The 19,980-nt window shown below is 36.5% G+C and overlaps 1 protein-coding gene across 3 annotated transcripts in view; it reads right to left on the bottom strand.

Annotated features, from left to right (window-relative positions):
* The window catches only part of gripap1 (GRIP1 associated protein 1), a 40,280-nt gene extending 27,758 nt beyond the window's left edge, over positions 1-12,522 (bottom strand). For 2 of the 3 annotated variants that reach the window (XM_074644858.1, XM_074644859.1), the window contains exons 1-10: positions 12,366-12,522; positions 8,066-8,132; positions 6,977-7,038; positions 6,765-6,791; positions 6,309-6,416; positions 5,514-5,676; positions 4,915-5,054; positions 4,641-4,680; positions 1,443-1,513; positions 552-599 (exon numbers count right to left, since the gene is read on the bottom strand). In XM_074644858.1, coding sequence (XP_074500959.1) covers positions 552-599; positions 1,443-1,513; positions 4,641-4,680; positions 4,915-5,054; positions 5,514-5,676; positions 6,309-6,416; positions 6,765-6,791; positions 6,977-7,038; positions 8,066-8,132; positions 12,366-12,413 — 774 coding nt within the window. In that variant the 5' untranslated portion in view covers positions 12,414-12,522. Of the gene's footprint in view, positions 1-551; positions 600-1,442; positions 1,610-4,640; positions 4,681-4,914; positions 5,055-5,513; positions 5,677-6,308; positions 6,417-6,764; positions 6,792-6,976; positions 7,039-8,065; positions 8,133-12,365 lie in introns of all 3 variants that reach the window. The other variant, XM_074644856.1, reaches the window with a different exon arrangement.
* Between the last annotated feature and the right edge of the window lie 7,458 nt (positions 12,523-19,980).

Below are 19,980 nucleotides of genomic sequence, written 5' to 3'. Positions count from 1 at the left end.
TTCTGACATTCTGATAAACAGTCATTATAAAGAGCTACAGGAATGAGTCCTAAACCCCAGAAATGAGTCAGCATTTCTTCATTTCCTGTTCCCTCGTCTGGAAGTCAATGGGTTTTTAGTTAGATGCCTGAAATAAGGTCCTTGGTTAACACAAGCTGAAGAGATTTTAACGTTTTGTTCTACGATATAAAATACGTCAGTAAATATCCCACTGCCTTTTCTTAAAAAAGGCGGTCGCTAACATGTGGCTAACGTGAAGTCATGCCAACGTGGTGAAGTTCGTTTTTAGCCTAACATTTGTGTTTTATTTCTGGTGAAGTATGGAAAATCCCATTGGCTTTTTGTCAAGGGAACCAGGAAGTCATCCCTACAGCTCTCTATAGACCCACTGGGCTTTTTATGGCCCAACAAGGTTTTAATTTATGTGTTGTTAATGCTTCTTAAAAAGTATGAACAAGTTTTTTCCCCCAAATAAAATCATTTCAGCAGCTCAATAAATCAATTAATCGTATGTCAGAAATATATGATGTGAGGCTTCTGGTAACATTTACCTTTGTTATCTCTTCCTGCAGTTTGGTGATTTCAGCCTGTTTGGACGCCTGAAGAGACAGGAGACACATGTTTGAGTCAACAGTTTATACACATTTACATCTGATGTAAAGCTAAAAGGTTTATTTCAGGCCTTTCTCAGTACATCAAGTTTGAACTTGTGTTTTTTGGGAGTCCAAATTTGGCACAAACGGGACAATGCAGTAAGCTCAGTTTGCAGCAACGTGCTACTCGGTATCTGATTGTTGTCATTTAACGTTTATATATATATCTATTAATGTTTATGGTAGTGTGGTGAGATGCTGCACATGTAAAGCAGCTCTGTTGCACAACGTTAAACTGTCCATAAAAACACAAAACTTTATCTTCAGACAAACCGATGTTGGCTGCAACAAATATTCCATTTACACTCTAAAGTTTATCTTCCAAACGTTTTAAACTCCACTAAAGATCACACTGTTTGTGGTCCCCGGGATGACGACCATGGACGCTGACTCAAAGGAGATAATCTTCATGTCTGCATTATTCTGATGAATCCACCACATATTCAAAAACAATCTTAAAGCCAATGAAAATCAAGTTTTAAAAGTTGTGTTCATATGGTGTTTTTTAATATGCCACATGTAGTATAATCAACCTCCAAATCAGTATTCAAATGTTTCTGGTTTTGTTTTTAATATAAGTATGTAATAAAGTATAAATCCCAAAATAGCCTATTAAATAAGAGACCTTCGAAATATTTCCCACCGAAGTTTCGACGCCCAAAATATGATATTCCTGACAGCCCTAGTGTCACTGTGTGTGTGTGTATGTGTGTGTGTGTGTGTGTGTGTGTGTGTGTGTGTGTGTGTGTGTGTGTGTGTGTGTGTGTGTGTGTGTGTGTGTGTGTGTACCTCCAGGTTGTGGACCTGCTCCCTCAGCAGCCTCTTCTCCTCCTGCTCGGTGTTCAGTGCCATCTCCAGCTCTGGTCCAAAGCAGTGAGTTATTGGACAGAGAGCAGCCGACCAGCCTAGCGCTGCCTGCTTAGCTACAATCTTCTCTACGCTCTTCTCTGACAGGCCTAAAGGGGGCGCCGCACACAGCAGGGGGGCAGTCTGTTAGGCCAGACACACACTACACGCTACACTTCCTCTGGAGGAGTTTCACTAAATCTTTTTTTTGTTTTTAAATCTGGCTGAGCAGCAAAGTCAAACATCAACTGAGACACGTTCACTGACGGCGCGTTCATCTGAACTCTGCAGCTTTTTCGATCGAAACTTTATTACAACAAACAACCGCAGCGAGACGCCTGAAAATGTCCGTAAATTCACTTCATTTGTAAGTTACCATGATGAACACCCTTTATATCAACATGGGACCAAACAAGCATGGATGTGTGATGTTAAAGTCATAATCAAACACTAAATTAAGACATCATTTGCTTCACAAAACTTTGAAACCCTGAGAGGCAAGTGAGGAAAACAAATTCTGGTGATCCATTTTCTAAGTCTGATCTAAATACTGTAGTTTTTTTCTTTTTAAGAACAGATGAACAAAAAAGGATTTGCCAGGATAATCTTTCTAATTTCCATAGTTTTTTTCCCGATCTGTGAAACACGTGGGAAAATAGTTTCGGCAGGTGATTTTTTTTGTCAGGATGTTTGTTGTTGTAATACTCATTTTGGCCTCTAGAGGCTGAAGTGCACCACTACCCCGAGTTCTAAATAGGACTAAAAGCATTCAGGTTTGTATTAAATGAGTATTACAAAAACAAACACTTCAAAAAATGTTCCAGACAAAAAAATTATAATAATATTTTCCTACCAAAACTTTTTTTTTTCACAGATGGAAAAAAGGTAACTTAGAAAAATTAAATTTTGAAAAAACAAAAGCAGTCATTCATGAACATTGTCTAATAAAACAGTCTAAAACTGGCACAATATACATCTAAATCTGATCAAAGAAGAAGTTTATGAATCTGAGCTTTCAGCACTAAACAGTACTTACAGTACAGTAATGCTTGGTGCTTCACACAGATTTCAGTCAAACAGTACTCTGCAGAAATATGACATTTACTTCTAGAAATCTGGTGTGCTGTGACATTTTAATTTCGACAACCCTAATTTAATGAGATTTTGATCATTCAAACCACCAACTCTGTCGGTCATACAGCTGCAGCTCAACCCTCCCATTTGACCCGAACACATGCCAGTTAACACATTCATGACCTCCTTCATTTATCAAGTACAACACTGCAGTTGTATTTGGGTAACAGCTGGAAAAGTAATCAAATTAACGGGCTATAAATTTGTTTTGTCTTTGCAGCTTTGCCAGAAAATGCCTGGGGGCCAGGGTTTCTCATTAACCTTTCAGTGAGTTGTTGTTCACTCGGTCAGCTTGTAGTGTGTGTCTGCCCTGAGCCAGCTAGCTGCTCGACGCTTTAATAAAGCCAGGCTGCGACTCCACCGTTCATTCTCAAATAAAAGCCAGCAGCAACAAAACATGCCATAAAAACACTGAGAGGTGGAGTTGTACTGTAACTGTGACAGATTTACTGCTGGTAAAAGACTAGAATTTAAAAAGGGCCACACTGATGGATTCACATGTTTTTATCATTATTATCATTATTAGAATAACACCAGACTGAACCTTTAAGTTCAACGAGATTTCTCTCTTAACCAAACAGCAGCTGGGATAATTATCAGTATGATTTAGATATTGATTTGTATGAATGATTTAAACGATGCTGAAAACACACTGAGGGGTGAATTCACCAAGAATGGATTGCGGCCGCTGATAACTCCATGAAACTCATCACTTGCATCCGCCATCTGCCCCTGCCTCAAGGTCTGATTCACTAAAGATGTTACACTAATGATATTACAGTGCAAACACACCCAAGTCTTGCAGTTGAATGCAATTTGCCCTTTTTGGCTGGACGGCAGAGGGCCAACCCTACAAACGCAAAAGTCTGTCACTGAGTGATGAAGTTACACGATTGGTCGGCCGAGTGTTGGAGTTTCCTCATTGGTCATTGCACTTTCAAAATGAAAAGACGGGAACAGTCCATTATGTAAATGAGCCCGTCCAGCGCCAGTTGAGTCAAAGAGTATAGAAGCAAGAACATTTTACTGGCGTCCGGTAGTCGCTTTCAGTCCAAAATGGCGGAAGGGTAGCTCTGCTGCTGGGCGCTGATGTTGCAATGGAACGAACAACATACAGTATGTTCTTTTGAGTGGAGCAGCGCAACCCCCTAGTGTCCTTGCCGGACCTGGTGGACATGTACTGCTGGATTTAACAATATAGAAATGACCACTGACTATTTGTGTAACAGTTTAGCCACAAATTCACAGACTGACCGAACACGATCCAGATGTATACGCGGTTTGGCCTGAGTCTCGTTTTGCGTCTGAATTCAGTTATCTATGTAGTAAAGTATAAATGTTGTCTTTGTAGGCAGAACAATGGAGAGAGAGAAAAAGAGATGTGAGCTCCGGATCCTGACAGACGAGGTTCAGAGGCATTCCTCAGAACTTCAGAAAGGAATTTAATAAATGTGAGAGAGAAACCCGATATGGGATTTAATATCCAGTCTGTCAGCGCTGTTGGTGTTTTCAAACGCACACCTACAGACATGTTCTTTGTCTTAGTCACTCACATTGTATGATGAAATGAGTTTGTATGACGCTGAGACACAGCTCAGTTAGGGGTGTATTGAGATTTACACGGTTTCTTTTTGTTTTATTTGAGCAGGTCCTTTTGTGAATTCGTCCCTCAGTGTGTTCCTTTAAAGTCAGTGTTTGTCTAGAGAAATCATCTCACTGTGACCTCATAGAAGAGATCTCCTGAATTTTGTGAAATTCAAATGCTTCACTGGTCTCAGAGTTGACTACCAACTGTGAAGTGTTTCATGATTACTGGTTAAATCAACAGAACTCAAAACACTATTTTAAAGCAAATAAAGGCATTTTTTTATTCTCTGACTTTTTTATTTTCAAGAGTTTAATAAATCTACATTTATTTTCATCAGACCAAAGAGTTATTATAGATCACATGAGAGGACAGGAGTTCATGTTTGTGTCTAATAATAATAATAATAACTGTAAACTCACCATGTAGCTGTTTCTCTGTGTGTTCCAGCTGAGCCTCCGTCTGCAAACAGGGAGAGAAAACACGTTTAAAATACACACAGTTTATAGAAATGATCGATTCTGGGTGTTAATAACAGAGAGTCCCCTTAACATAATAAATATGTAAAGGATTAGATTATGGTTTTTTTTAGGAATAAAATATAGGAATGATTGATGCCAAAAAATAAGATCGGGTTGTAAAAAAACCTTCAAAACCTTGAATATTCCTTTAAGAGACACTCTGTCTGTCAATCACCTGTTCCAGTCTCTCATTGGTTCCTTCTGCTGCCGGCTCATCCCCTCTCCCTGTGACATCAGAGACTCCGTTGGCGCCGGCCGACCCGTCGATCTCTGTGGTGGCGCTCTGGTTGCTCTTGTCGTAGCGCTCCTGGAGGGCTGCAGGAGAAATCACACCATCACTTTATCTATCTATTTATTTATTTATTTAAATATGTATTCATCTATTTTTTTATTTATCTATTTAATTATCTATTTATTTATTGATCTATTTAATTATTTATTTATCTATATATTTATCAATTTAATTATCTATACATTTATTTATTAGACTATTATTTCTATATTACCTATTTATTAAGTTAACTATCATGTTGTTACTCTGACAAAGAAAATCACTGAATCCTCACATTTAAGAACACCTTTAAGACCTGTTTCGACTGGTTTTGTTTATTTTTATTAATCCTGAAGAGCTTTGAGACTCAAGAGAAGAGCTTAAAGATAAATGTTTCCTGACTTTCCTCAAGCTGCTGCTGTCTGAGACTCATCATCACATCTGTCCCCTGCTGTTCATCCGAGGTGAGTTCACCTGCCCACGTAGCAGCGATAACAACACACCTTTCATTTTCTTCTGGAGGGTGGAGTTTTCGGCCTGGAGGCGGAGCAGCTCTCCATCTACAGGACTGGAGGTGGGGTTGGGTGGAGGGCTGGATGCAGATGCTGCTCCTCCTTCCTTCAGACCCTGGTTCTCCTGCTCCAGCTGCTCGATCTGCGTACACAGCTGGAAACAAACAGTAATGGTATTCACATTTGAGCATATTTTTTATGCTAAATGCAGTACCTGTGAGGGTTTATGGACAATATTTGTCATTGTTTTGTGTTAATTGATTTCCAATAATAAATATAAACATATATTTGCATAAAGCAGCATATTTGTCCACTCCCATGTTGATAAGAGTATTACATACTTGACAAATCTCCCTTTAAGGTACATTTTGAACAGATCAAAAGTGTGCGATGATATATATTTTTATATATATATATAAAATGTCAGTTATTTTTTCTTTAAGGTTTTTATTTAGCTTCACTTTACTAACAATATTTTTCACTGCTTATTTTCGTTTTAGTTTACTATAATAACCGTGGTCTGAAGGAACTGTTTGGCTTCTATCTTAATCGATCCAGCTATCTACACAGACCGCCAACTCCCCTAACTAAAGTGAATGATTGTTGAGGTCTGAGCGCCGCCAAAACGTGTGTGACCTACACTTTCCACTGCCCCTGAACAGATCCTGTGTGACACTGAAGCTGCTAACGTCTTGCTCACTCTACGTCTCCTGTGTCGACACAGTGTCAGTTAAATGAAAGTAATATATTCTGTATGTCACTAGTAAGAGTAATGATCTGCGTTACCTTGGAGAGTTCAGTCATCAGCGTGCTGTTCTGTAGTCTGAAGTCTTCCTCCTGACTGTGGAGTTTCCCCTGAAGCATCTCATTCTCACTCAGCAACGCTTCCACCTCCTGCATCAAAACACAGCAACAATAGTATACTAATAGTTCATTATAAATGCTTAAAGTTTGTATTCTAAAAATAAACTTCCTTATTGTTTTTGCACAAAAACTAAATGAATGCTGCAGCAGTCTGTGTGCATGTGGACCAAAATAAAAGAACTAACAAGAAAAGATTTGAAAAATAAACTACAGTAACTAAAAAAAAAAAAATCAGGTATTCATCATATAAATATAACAATGTTAAAAATACTGAAACTAGACTCACAGGTTTAAAGAAAAATTAAAAAACAATCTAGATAAAACGTCTCTACGAGTATAAATTAACGGAAAAGAAAATTATATTAACAACCAACTCACCTGAGCTTTCTTGCTCTTATTCAACGACTGAAGAGACGGGAAATAAAAATAAAAAATCATTAATATGAGCAAAGTTAAATCTGCTCTCTGAAATAACTTCCTTTATTATTAGAATATAAAACATTCTGACATTAAACCTCCAAATTCAGGTGAAACAAATCAGTTTTTGTTCAGAAAATATTCATCATTTCTAATAATAAAGTATTCGTTACCTTCTGCGCTTTGACAAAATCTCTTTCCAGAACCACATTCTTCTGACGGACGGCGTTCAGCTCTGAAACATAACAAACATCATTAGAAACTGTCGATAGCACATTATTCCTCAATAATTCATCAGTAACAGTTTAACAAATACTCTTGTCTTTTGTAGGCAGCTGGTTGTTTTCACAGCAAGTCAGGTGTTCCACTCGTAAATTATATAAAACACAAGTCAATTATTTATTTCATGAATAAAACAAACTGACGCCGTCACTGAACGTCTCTCATTATTCAACACATGGCCAAACTAAATTCAATGATTTAATATACACATCTGTATTTTACGGTATTTTACAATCGCTCGGCTCAGTTTTCAACCTGAAAAACTCAAAGAGCCAAAGTGACTCATTAAATACTACTAATAATACTCAGCATATTTGCACAAGTTTCAGATCCTTCAAATCAATGCATCATGTGAACATTTTTTCATGACTTCATTGCGACACAGTTAGTAACCACTTCTCTCCACCACTGCAACTAACTTCTTTCCTTTTGGACTGTAAACGCTGTAATTCTGTTACTGCAGTATAGTGTGGGTAATATGTGGTTTATGCTTTTATGCTTTCCAAGATTATATAACGACATTAACTTACTGTAATGTTTGGTCTCTAATAAAAACACAAACTTCATGGTCATTATAGAACAATAGAAACAATCATCATTTTGCCTCGTATGCACGTCACACTCTAGACTACATTATGTAGTATATTTAGATTAATACACTGTATTCAGTGAATAAAATCAAAGTTTTCAAAAGTCATTTGTACTCAACATCATTTTAAATACTTATTTCTGTATAAGTCACACATTTCTTCTTCTTCTTGTTTTATTTTTCTATAACGTAGAGTAAAACTGAACCAAAGCCATTGTAAAATACTTAAAGAAAAACTTGATCTTAAGGAGAATACCTGTATATGTAAGATAAAAACTGCTTTGTTGACAGCAGCAGATAAACTGATGTCAGGCTGTGATATAGTCATTTATAATACATCAAACATCATCATCATCAGTAAACAATAGAAAGTTCAGAGAGGTTGTTTTACCAGCCGAGTTCTTCCTGAGATCATCAGACAACTGGTAGTTTTGAGTTCGGAGCTCCAACAGCTGAGCCTGCACACACACACATTATATATATTATATTATATCATCATCACCTCATGTGTAGGCATCCTGCTTTTGTTCTGCTCTTAAAACTACATCTATAATTTATAGGAACAATGTGTAGCATCTGGCGGTAATAGCGTTTACGTTGCAGATTACGACATCTCCCGTGTGCCAAGCGTGTTGGATTGCTACATTGGCCGATGTGAAAACGCGAATGGTCCTCTCTAGAGCCAGTTGTTGTAAGAGCAGAGTGCGTAAAGTAAGAAATGTTAACAGTGTTTGGTTTGTCCGTTCTGGGCTACTGTAGAAACATGGAGGTGTAACACGGGAGCTGGCTCTGTGAAGAGGACCCGCTCCCTATGTAGATATAAACGGCTCATTCTAAGGGAACAAAAACACAACAAATCTTATTTTCAGGTGTTTATACACTAAAGAAAACATAGTTATTAATATTATAATCCATTTCTGCCAATAGATCCCCCTAAATGTTACACACTGGACTTGGACTCGTTTGTCCAAAATAAAACATAAAGAAAGCTCAAGGAGATGTGGTGTGAACGGAGTCGAACAAACAGCTCAGTGTGTTTCACTACATGTCAGAGAGAAAAACAAACGACAGATAAGAAACAAACTATGTAGTTTTGGGAACGAACATTATGTCACTTTTCACCACAATTGTTTTATCCAGAGATAAAGAAGCACCTCAACTATGTAAACTGGCCTAACTGGATCTGGGGAATGCATGTTAAACGAGAGAACAATAACTCACAATAACCAAGGCCAAAGATTTAATCAGTACGACACATCTCATCCACTGGACCAGGTGTTCCCACTCTTTACCTTGAACCAACTACAAGGTAATTACTGACAGAAATGACTATGCAAGTTACTGCAGAAATGGTCTCAAATCAGCTTAAATGTTAAATAGTGCAGGCATGGTAACAAATGGGAACCTCTGCGCGAGTCATCTTATTTTTTGTCACTTTAGTCTTTATGCCTTTATATATATACACAAATAAAATACAAATATAACAACAAAACTGCAAAGAGGAGGATACAGTTTACAATTAATGATGCAGTGTACAGTATTAGGTCTTTATTTCTATACCTAATCCATTTTCCCCATTTTCTGTCAAAGCTTCAGTAGGCAGAAATCCTTTAGCATCAGGCGAAAAATGTAAGAATAAAGCTTGTGAGTGCTCGCCCTGTGTAATTAAGATAAAATAAGATAAGATAAAACTTTATCGGTCCTGAGGGTTGTGGAGCAGTTGCAATACAAAGTAGGAAAGAGGGCAAATAGGTTGAGTTGACGTAATGTGGGACACCTAAACTCAGTGGGTGAAGGTCTCCCTCAGTTAAACAAAAGTCAATCAAATTATTGGTTAACACAAGCTGTGATGTCGTGTGATCAAAACCACACACGCAGTCACAGTCATAGATTTGGGTGGAGCAATCTTCCAACAGGAAGCACCCTGTGTGACGACCACCCAAAGGTCAATGACAAAGTGTTTAGACAAAATTAATGTTATAAATAAAACAATCCTTCTAGTTTTTATCAGGATATGTTTATGATGTGTTAGTTCATCAAAAAATATTATAATATGGTGTAAATAAATTCTATATTTGTTATTTCAATCAAATTTTTCATTGTCCCACTTTAGGATACATGGTTTCAAAAAGTGGGACGGCATGAATTGTGCAATAATAACGGTTATTTATAGGCTTTTAGTCTTCTAATGCATTATTTTAGATATTTAAGGTGAAGTGCAAACTATATTCAATAACTTAGGGTGGCTGCATCGCTGCCGGTTCTGCAGGTTGTTGTTTTTATGCCAATCATTACAGGTTATACAATCATTACCCATAATGCAGTGTGGCAATGGTTTTATGCAGGTTCAGGTTTGATGTTTTGCCTCAAGGTTTGATGTATTGGCTTCAAATAGGCCCTCTGCCTGTTACAGTTGTATGTGTTCCCTGTAGCCTATAATGATACGAAAACATTTTAACAGTTTAACATTTTAACTTTGCAGTTCACAGCAGATTCATTAACTTTTAGCTGTGCATTTAATTATGCTTTCTTTGCATAACAGATATGACAATATACGCAATTTAATGTCTTTCTAATATGTCTAAATGCTTCAAAGCTATTGTAGTCTATTGTTTGTTTGATGGTGTAACATCCACATCTATAATTATCTATAATTTGAGGTATTGTAACAGCAATAACATTGTAAGTGGTAAAATTACTGAACATGGGATGGAACATTTAGCCTTGAGTGTTTCCTACATTAATTAAAGTGATTTAAATCTTTTAACAGACTTTTCAGTGTCCCACATTCTGGACATGACTGTCCCACATTAGGAAATAAAGATTTGTCTGAGGCAACTTGGCACCAAGAGTATTAATATGTCTACCATTTCTTTTATGAGTGTGATATCTGCATTTTCTTTTTTTTTTGGTTTGATTAAGACACATCCTGGAGAGTTTGGATTTAACATATTGGCTTTATATCACAATATATTCCAGAAATCTGAAATGCATAAAATGTCCCACATTAGGCTAATTAACCCTATAACAAATTAACAATAAAGAGTATCAATAAGGTGCAAAAACTAAGTGGTAGCACCCAAAAATATGTCAACAGATGTAAGTAGACACCTTCACTCGTTTACTTGCATGCTTTACTATGAAAAGCAGAACAACCTGCAGTCTCAATAATGACCATATAGTTGAGCTACCTATAGTGTGCATAACAAACTGAGTGTAAAACCTTCTGCATGTAAACACCATCACTGTCTGCAGTTAGCATGCTAACAGGTGTCAGGTGTGACTCCCAGCTGTGACTCTGCTGTCCTCTGGTCCATGTTTACCAGTAAGTACTGTAGGACTACATGTACTTGAGTACAGTACTTCTACTCCCCCACCACATCTCAGAGGTAAATATTGTACTTTTTAACTCCACTACATTTTTCTGACAGCTTTAGTTACTTTCTTTTTTTTAACTTTAACTTGTAGTGGAGTATTTTCACAGTGTGGTATTAGTACTTTTATTGTAACAGAGTATTTCCACAGTGTGGTATTAGTACTTTTATTGTAACAGTATTTTCACAGTGTGTTATTAGTACTTTTACTGAAACAGTATATTCACAGTGTGGCATTAGTACTTTAACTTGTAGTGGAGTATTTCCACAGTGTGTTATTAGTACTTTTATTGTAACAGAGTATTTTCACAGTGTGGTATTAGTACTTTTATTGTAACAGAGTATTTTCACAGTGTGGTATTAGTACTTTAACTTGTAGTGGAGTATTTCCACAGTGTGGTATTAGTACTTTAACTTGTAGTGGAGTATTTCCACAGTGTGGTATTAGTACTTTTATTGTAACAGAGTATTTCCACAGTGTGGTATTAGTACTTTAACTTGTAGTGGAGTATTTCCACAGTGTGGTATTAGTACTTTTACTGCAGTAAAGGTAAAGTAACAGTACTTCTTCTCCCACTGCTCCTGCTTCATGTGTACACACTGTGCATGTGTGCTTTTATCATATTTATATCACATAACTTTGCATTAAACGACAGCCAACACTGAGCTGAGCAGATAAACAACAACACCTCTGTCTGTGTGTGTCTGTGTGTGTCTGTCTGTGTGTGTGTGTGTGTGTGTCTGTGTGTGTGTGTCTGTGTGTGTGTATCTGTGTGTGTCTGTGTGTGTGTCTGTCTGTGTGTGTCTGTCTGTGTGTGTCTGTGTGTATCTCTGTGTGTCTGTGTGTCTGTGTGTGTCTGTGTGTGTGTCTGTGTGTATCTGTGTGTGTCTGTGTGTGTGTGTGTGTCTGTCTGTGTGTGTCTGTGTGTGTCTGTGTGTATCTCTGTGTGTCTGTGTGTGTCTGTGTGTGTCTGTGTGTTAGCTCGTGACTGTCCCGAGGATGCTAACATGTTAGAGGAGGAGGCTAAGCTAAGCTAACTGAGCTAGCTGAGCTAGCATCCTGTCCTGAGCTGTCAATTAAAGATGCGTCCATCAGTTAATGATCAATCGGATCGATACCTCCGCTCAGACTGACCTGACATTATTAGATTATTAACGGCTGAACACCGGACACCGTTAACTACTGACGGCTAACGGTTAGCATGAGCGAGCTAGCGTCCCTGTCAGTGATGCTGCAGCAGTCTGACAGGTGTCTGTTCTAACTACCTGCAGACCTCAGACAAACACCTGCAGCAGTATTGTTTTCGCGTATCTTACCTGCATCCGATGGAACTCCTCCTCTGACAGAGCCTGCGACATGGCCATGTTTACCTGAGCTGAGCTGCTAGCTAGCAGGCTAACTGAGCTAGCGGAGGAGGAGAGCAGAGCAGAGAGGAGAGGAGAGGAGGCGGACAGACCTCTCACTCTGACTACGTTTCTGAGAGGAGGCGGACAGACCTCTCACTCTGACTACGTTTCTGTTTCCCGGAACTAACAATCTACTACAGGGTTTGAGCCTGTCTGCTGCAAAAGTACTGATACCACACTGTGAAAATACCCTGTTACAGTAAAAGTACTAATACCACACTGTAAACATACTCTGTTACAGTAAAAGTATTAATACCACACTGTGAAAATACTGTTACAGTAAAAGTACTAATACCACACTGTAAACATACTCTGTTACAGTAAAAGTATTAATACCACACTGTGAACATACTCTGTTACAGTAAAAGTACTAATACCACACTGTGAACATACTCTGTTACAGTAAAAGTACTAATACCACACTGTAAACATACTCTGTTACAGTAAAAGTATTAATACCACACTGTAAACATACTCTGTTACAGTAAAAGTACTAATACCACACTGTAAACATACTGTTACAGTAAAAGTACTAATACCACACTGTAAACATACTCTGTTACAGTAAAAGTACTAATACCACACTGTAAACATACTGTTACAGTAAAAGTATTAATACCACACTGTAAACATACTCTGTTACAGTAAAAGTACTAATACCACACTGTAAACATACTGTTACAGTAAAAGTACTAATACCACACTGTAAACATACTGTTACAGTAAAAGTATTAATACCACACTATGTAAATACTCTGTTTCAATAAAAGTACTAATACAACAGAATAAAAATACATTGTTACAGTAAAAGTACTAATACCACACTGTGAAAATACTCTGTTACAGTAAAAGTACTAATACCACACTGTAAACATACTCTGTTACAGTAAAAGTACTAATACCACACTGTAAACATACTGTTACAGTAAAAGTACTAATACCACACTGTAAACATACTGTTACAGTAAAAGTATTAATACCACACTGTGAAAATACTATGTTACAGTAAAAGTACTAATACCACACTGTAAACATACTCTGTTACAGTAAAAGTATTAATACCACACTATGTAAATACTCTGTTTCAATAAAAGTACTAATACAACAGAATAAAAATACATTGTTACAGTAAAAGTACTAATACCACACTGTGAAAATACTCTGTTACAGTAAAAGTGCTAATACCATACTATGAAAATACTCTGTTACATTTAAAGTGCTAATACCATACTGTCAAAATACTCTTTTACACTAAAAGTACTAATACCACACTATGTAAATACTCTGTTTCAATAAAAGTACTAATACCACACTGTGAAAATACTCTGTTACAGTAAAAGTACTAATACCACACTGTGAAAATACTCTGTTACAGTAAAAGTGCTAATACCATACTATGAAAATACTCTGTTACATTTAAAGTGCTAATACCATACTGTCAAAATACTCTTTTACACTAAAAGTACTAATACCACACTATGTAAATACTCTGTTTCAATAAAAGTACTAATACAACAGAATAAAAATACTCTGTTACAATAAAAGTACTAATACCACACTGTGAGAATACTCTTTTACAATAAAAGTACTAATACCACACTGTGAGAATACTCTTTTACAATAAAAGTACTAATACCACACTATGTAAATACTCTGCTCAGGCACTCACAGAGCTGCTGGTCCTCTTCTCACCACTGGAGGTCGATGTTGTCTTGTTAGTGAAACTGAGACTGATGGAGTCGACTGCAGAGTCACCTCCAGTTCTACTGCAGTAAAAGTACTGATTTATACTGTTAGTACGACATATTCACATCCTGTGCTGCAGTAAAAGTATGTCAGTATAATCAGTAAAATGTAGTAAAGACTGTGCCTGTTCTACTATTATGTATTCTATATAGATTCTGTCTTACCCAGAGCCCAAAGTGACACTTTCACAATGTTTGTTTAGTACAAACCTCAACATTTTATTATGTATTGCTTTATTATAGAGGATGGGAATTAGGGCTGAGCTTTAATCTCCCATAATCAGACACTTAATGACACATAAAGCACAATAATTGACACTGACACTCAGACCTCAGCTCAAGTCTCCAAAACCCCAAAAAACATTTTTCTGCTTTGCATTCAATTTGCAATTCAACATGGCTTCACACTGCACACGGTTCTCTACATAAGACACAGGAATCTGACATAAAGTCACTTGTTTGTCAGTTCAAAACTGCCATTCATAATGAGTCATCCATGGACTGATTGGCTGATATACGCCTCACCTGAATGAACACCTAACTGCTTGATTGTCGGCTCATCAATCAGGATGGAAGCACTATAAAAAGACCACAGGTGAGTCCCTGCACGCACACACGCACGCACACACACATGCACATACTGTATGAATGGATATATTATATAAGTGAAAGCAATCTGTATGTTGGTGTGAATGAGTTCATGTGTGACGGCCTCTGTACAGTGTTTGCCAAATGGGCGGTTTGTGTGTGTGTGTGTGTGTGTGTGTGTGTGCGTGTGTGTGTGTGTCAGTTGGTTTCACAGATCATCAGGAGCTCTCCCATGATGCACCAGGGCCGTGTTACTGTCCATCAGGTGTCACAGCTTCGGACTAATTTCTTTGAATCATTAAATTCTCAAGTTTTGACCTGAAAATAAGTAAGACGGCGACAAGCAGACCTCCATAGGCAGACAGTACATTTACTCGAGTACTATACTAAAGTGCAATTTCGAGGTACTTGTACTTTACTTGAGTATTTCCATTTTATGCTACTGTATACTTCTACTGCTCTACATTTACTGGATGACTTCAGTTACTTTTCAGTTTCAGATTTTTTTTTTAAATCATGCTTTTTATTGTTTCCTTTAGAAAAAATACAACCTAAACCATAACAAATACAGTATGTACACAAAACAAAATATTCAAAAACAAGGGAGGAGAAAAAATGGTAATAATAATGAAAGAAAGAAAGAAAGAAAAAATAATAATAATGATAATAAAAATAAAAATAAAAATAAATAAATAACAAAAAATGTAAAATAAAAATAAAAATATATTAAATGAATTTAAAAATAAATGGATAAGAATAAGAATAACAGCAATAATAAATATAAATCAGATTCAGATTATTAATACAAATATAATCCACTACTAAATGCTGATGCATTATTACAGATTAAACTACCAGCAGTATATTAAGTCATTAAAAGTAGCTCCACCTTTACCAGCTGCAACATTAAAGAGATGAACAAATAAATTATCCCAAAAAATATTTGTAAAATATCCAAAAGGACATCAGTAAAATATTAGTAAAATATAATTTAAAAAATATATGTTAAATATAATAAAAAATATAAAAAAATTATTAGACAAAAAAATTGTAAAATATCCAAAATAATATCAGTAAAATATCCCAAAAAGTAAAATTTCTATAAAATATTAGTAAAATATCATATAAATATAAGTTAAATATCAGAAGAAAAAATATTAAAAATTAAAATATACTAAAATATTGATAAAATATCCAAAGAAGTCATTAAAAGTAGCTCCACCTTTACCAACTGCTACATTAAAGTGGTGAACATATTAATAATCATCAGTGCAGATATTTCTTGTTCGTTCGGTTTACTAATCGGCACACAATTATCCTGTTGGCATGTATTATACTCTCAGGTATTTATTCCCTCCCTGGCAGTAAAACACGTTCCACTAGTCATCAGAAGCTCCGGCAGGTTAAACTGAAACACTCAAAGATTCAAAGAGAACATCTTCTGAATAATTGTGATTATGTAAACTATAAAAATATTGTCTTATATTTTTGCCAACACAGTATATAAATCATCCCTCTTGGCTGCCACCACACTCCCGACATGGTGAAGCAGCGGAAAATGGATTTCCAGGAGGATTAACTTTAATATCATTAATGCTTTTAACTCTTTTCGTCCGTACAGTCGGCGTTAAATACAACAAATACATTGCCGACTCACACACAAAGGAACACTCCTCTCTACTCGACTGCCAGCTTGTCAGGACGTGCGGCGAGCTGCCTGAGTCATCTGTGACCAATGAAACAGAAGAAAGGAAACACCAGACATTAACTGTAATTCATTTTATTTCAGGGTGACTCTTTAGCTGCTGTGATGTCTGACTGTTGGCCCAACATTTTGGTCCAGATTGAAAAACCATGACAACTATTGAATTTACATCTTTGATCTGCAGAGGATTGACTGACTTTGGTGATCTAGTGCCATGAACAGGTCAAAGTCCACTGAAATCCCATAAGACCCAGCTGCACTTTGAGCTTCGTGGCTGCACACAACATAGACATAATATATACTGTACATAGACGCCGCATTGGACGCTTCAGCCTGTTGCAACGATACATCAGCGTTGGCGCCATATTGGACCTGGCAAGACTGGCCTGTAACTCTTCTGCAAGTGAACGTCGGAGCTGCTGTTTTTCTGGATAAAAAGCACTATCTACTCACGTAGAGCACGTCTACATTCCTCAACCGATTTCAACAAGTCGTTATTATATTAAAGGGTTTATGATCTACTTGGAATCTGGATAGTTCAGCTATAATCGCTGCTAGACACTCAGGAGACGAGTGTGTACCGTAGGCTGACATGAACTGAATTACTGACTTAATAGAAAATAATTCATTTATCAAAAGGAATTGTTAAAACTCACGTTTGTCAAGTAGCTTTGGCTTATTTTCCTTGTTTAAAGATCCCTGTATAATATGATATAATATAATATAATATAATATAATATAATATAATATAATATAATATAATATAATATAATACAATACAATACAATATAATACAATATAATATAATATATTATACAATGAAATGTCTTCCTTCGTTTTAGCGATCATGCTTTCAATCTATAGGCTACCACTAACACTGCTACTGCAATTACTATTATGTACTTACTAATAAGAGCAATCAGAATTACAGGCAAATAGCAGTTCATAAATAAACAATGGTACAAAATATAATAAATATTAGTATAAAAATAATGGTGATAATATAGCAATTATAAAAATTATAATAATAATAATAATAATGTAATAGTGTAATTATTAACCAAGACATGCCATCAGTTTTACTGTCTGCAATATGTAATATGTACATATCGTTTTTAATACGCATATTTCATGTTTTAAACATGATATCATGTTAGATATGAACATCAATAAGCCAACATTAACTTATATTGATTAGCTAACAATGACGAACGTTAGCTAGCTCTTATCTGATGTAACGGAAGAAAACGTTTTGCAAAGATGTAACGTTAACTTGAACAGTTGATAATGTGAAAAATGCTTAAAGGAAGATGTGTTATGATAGAACTAGTTTTTAGTAATTACCTAATAATTAAGTGAATCCCATCATATCGAAGGACAGACCGCTGATCCATGAACCGGAAGCAGTGACGTTAACGTATTTAACAGTTTTTCACCAAAATCTTTGAGAAAAGAAAAAAAAAAAACGTAACATTAACTTAACGTTACGCCTCGTAGATCATAAATGTTTGAATATAATATGACTCGTTGAAATCGGTTGATAAATGTAGACGTTATAGTGCTTTTTATCCAGAGAAACGGCAGCTCCCCTGTTCACTTACGGGCCAGTCTTGCCCTGTCCAATATGGCGCCAACGTTGGCGTCTATATATATATATATATATAATATCTATGTCTATGATCAGTAGGGTGTTGGCGTTACAAAGCAACCTACCAGGAAGGAGCTGGTACGTATTTGATGATGACCATCTCTTGGCACCTCCGCTGTGTTTCTTCACGCTCAGCTCATTTCAGTCTGAACACCACCTTAATTATAATCACTTTACAGCCTGTTCTGTAAACTAATCACCCCGATGTGTCAATCAACAGGTTCTGCAGGTGCTGCAGGTGCGACAGCCTCCATTCATCAACCAATCAGGTGAGCTGACAGGCTAGATATGGACACACTGTCCTCTGTGCTGCTGCAGCTCTATATAAGGCTGTCAGTCTCTGCAGTGGAAAGACATGGAGGGCACCAGGGGTCAGCGGGCACACACACAGACACACTTACACACACACACACACACACTTACACACACACACACCTTATATGGGAGAGAAAGTCGGTGGAAAATGTTGGTGTGAAACAACAGAGCATGAAATTCCTCCTTTCTCTTAAATCCAATCTAAATCTCCCCGAGCTGACGGTTCTGTTTGGTTTGGAGCGAATCGTCTCCCTGCAGCTCCAAGATGACCTGAAATAAAAAAAACACACTATCTGGTGTGTTCGTGTGGGATTTAACCCACATTCACTGACGGGTTCTCTGTTGTCCTGATTGGGACCGATCACTGACTCCAACATCCAGTTCTGAGTCCACTCAGACTTTCATCTTCTTTATTATCATGTGCACAACAATTACAGAGAAGCTGTCGATGGCGATGAAAATCAATGCTCACTACATATGTATATGTATGTTGGGCTGCAAATACTCCTCTGATTATTTTCTTGATTAATCGTTTGGTCCATAAAATAATTTTAAAAAACTGTGAAAAATGCCCATCCCAGTTTCTTAAAGTTGCATAGACACGTTCATATTTCTCATTACAAAAAATTCAGTAAATATATTTCACAGTATAAAAATAAATAAATAAATAAATAAATAAATAAATAAATTATACAACAAATACAATTTAAGGAAAGGAAAAGATTAATAAAATAAAATTTAAAAAAACAATTGGGGTCTGTTAAACAATTGGAATAAATTTGAAATGTTGAAATAATCTAATAGTTATTGCCACTTTAGAATTTTTGAGTTTTAAGTTATCAATCGTAGTCAAATATTTTTTTTTTAAATCAGTATCTTTAAAAGTATAAAAGGACTTTTAAGCCATATCATTTTATGGATATAATATTTTTGCTAAGATATTAATCAAATTAATGATGTAAATTTCATCTGCTGAAAAATTGGGTTTGTTAAAAGCGAGTAATATCTCAATCTTTGTTAGTATGATATCTTTTTCAAAATGTTTTTGAGAATTTTTTTAATTTTGATTGATTTTTTGTTGTCTCTTTTTCACACACTTATTAGAGGTGATGAGGGGCTGATAGCCAAACTGTTCATCAGGGGAAACCACTCAAAACGCAGCCCAAATTATGAATCATTAAATGTTACTTTGACCTCTCCGTCAGTGTATCGTCTATTTAATTCTGACTTATTTTCTCCTCGCTGTCTTCGCCCCAGTTAGCCGACCCGTCCGGGTCTGTAGCCTCCAGAGAAGTTTGTGTTTTCAAGTTCAGATGGAAAATCTCGCCTCTTTTTTTTTTTTTTTTTTTAGATCTTCTCCCTATTTAAACAGCTGTCTTTTTCTAAATCTGTCCATCCCTCCATCCTCCGAGCGTCCAGCAGCCCGCCAGCCCCCATCACTTCAAAAGGTAGACGCAACTGTGTCACACACACACACACACACACACACACACACACACACACACACACACAAACACACACACA

Source organism: Sebastes fasciatus, chromosome 8, assembly GCF_043250625.1.
Source record: "Sebastes fasciatus isolate fSebFas1 chromosome 8, fSebFas1.pri, whole genome shotgun sequence".
Taxonomy (NCBI): domain Eukaryota; kingdom Metazoa; phylum Chordata; class Actinopteri; order Perciformes; family Sebastidae; genus Sebastes; species Sebastes fasciatus.
This window is presented reverse-complemented; position numbering and strand designations above follow the sequence as displayed.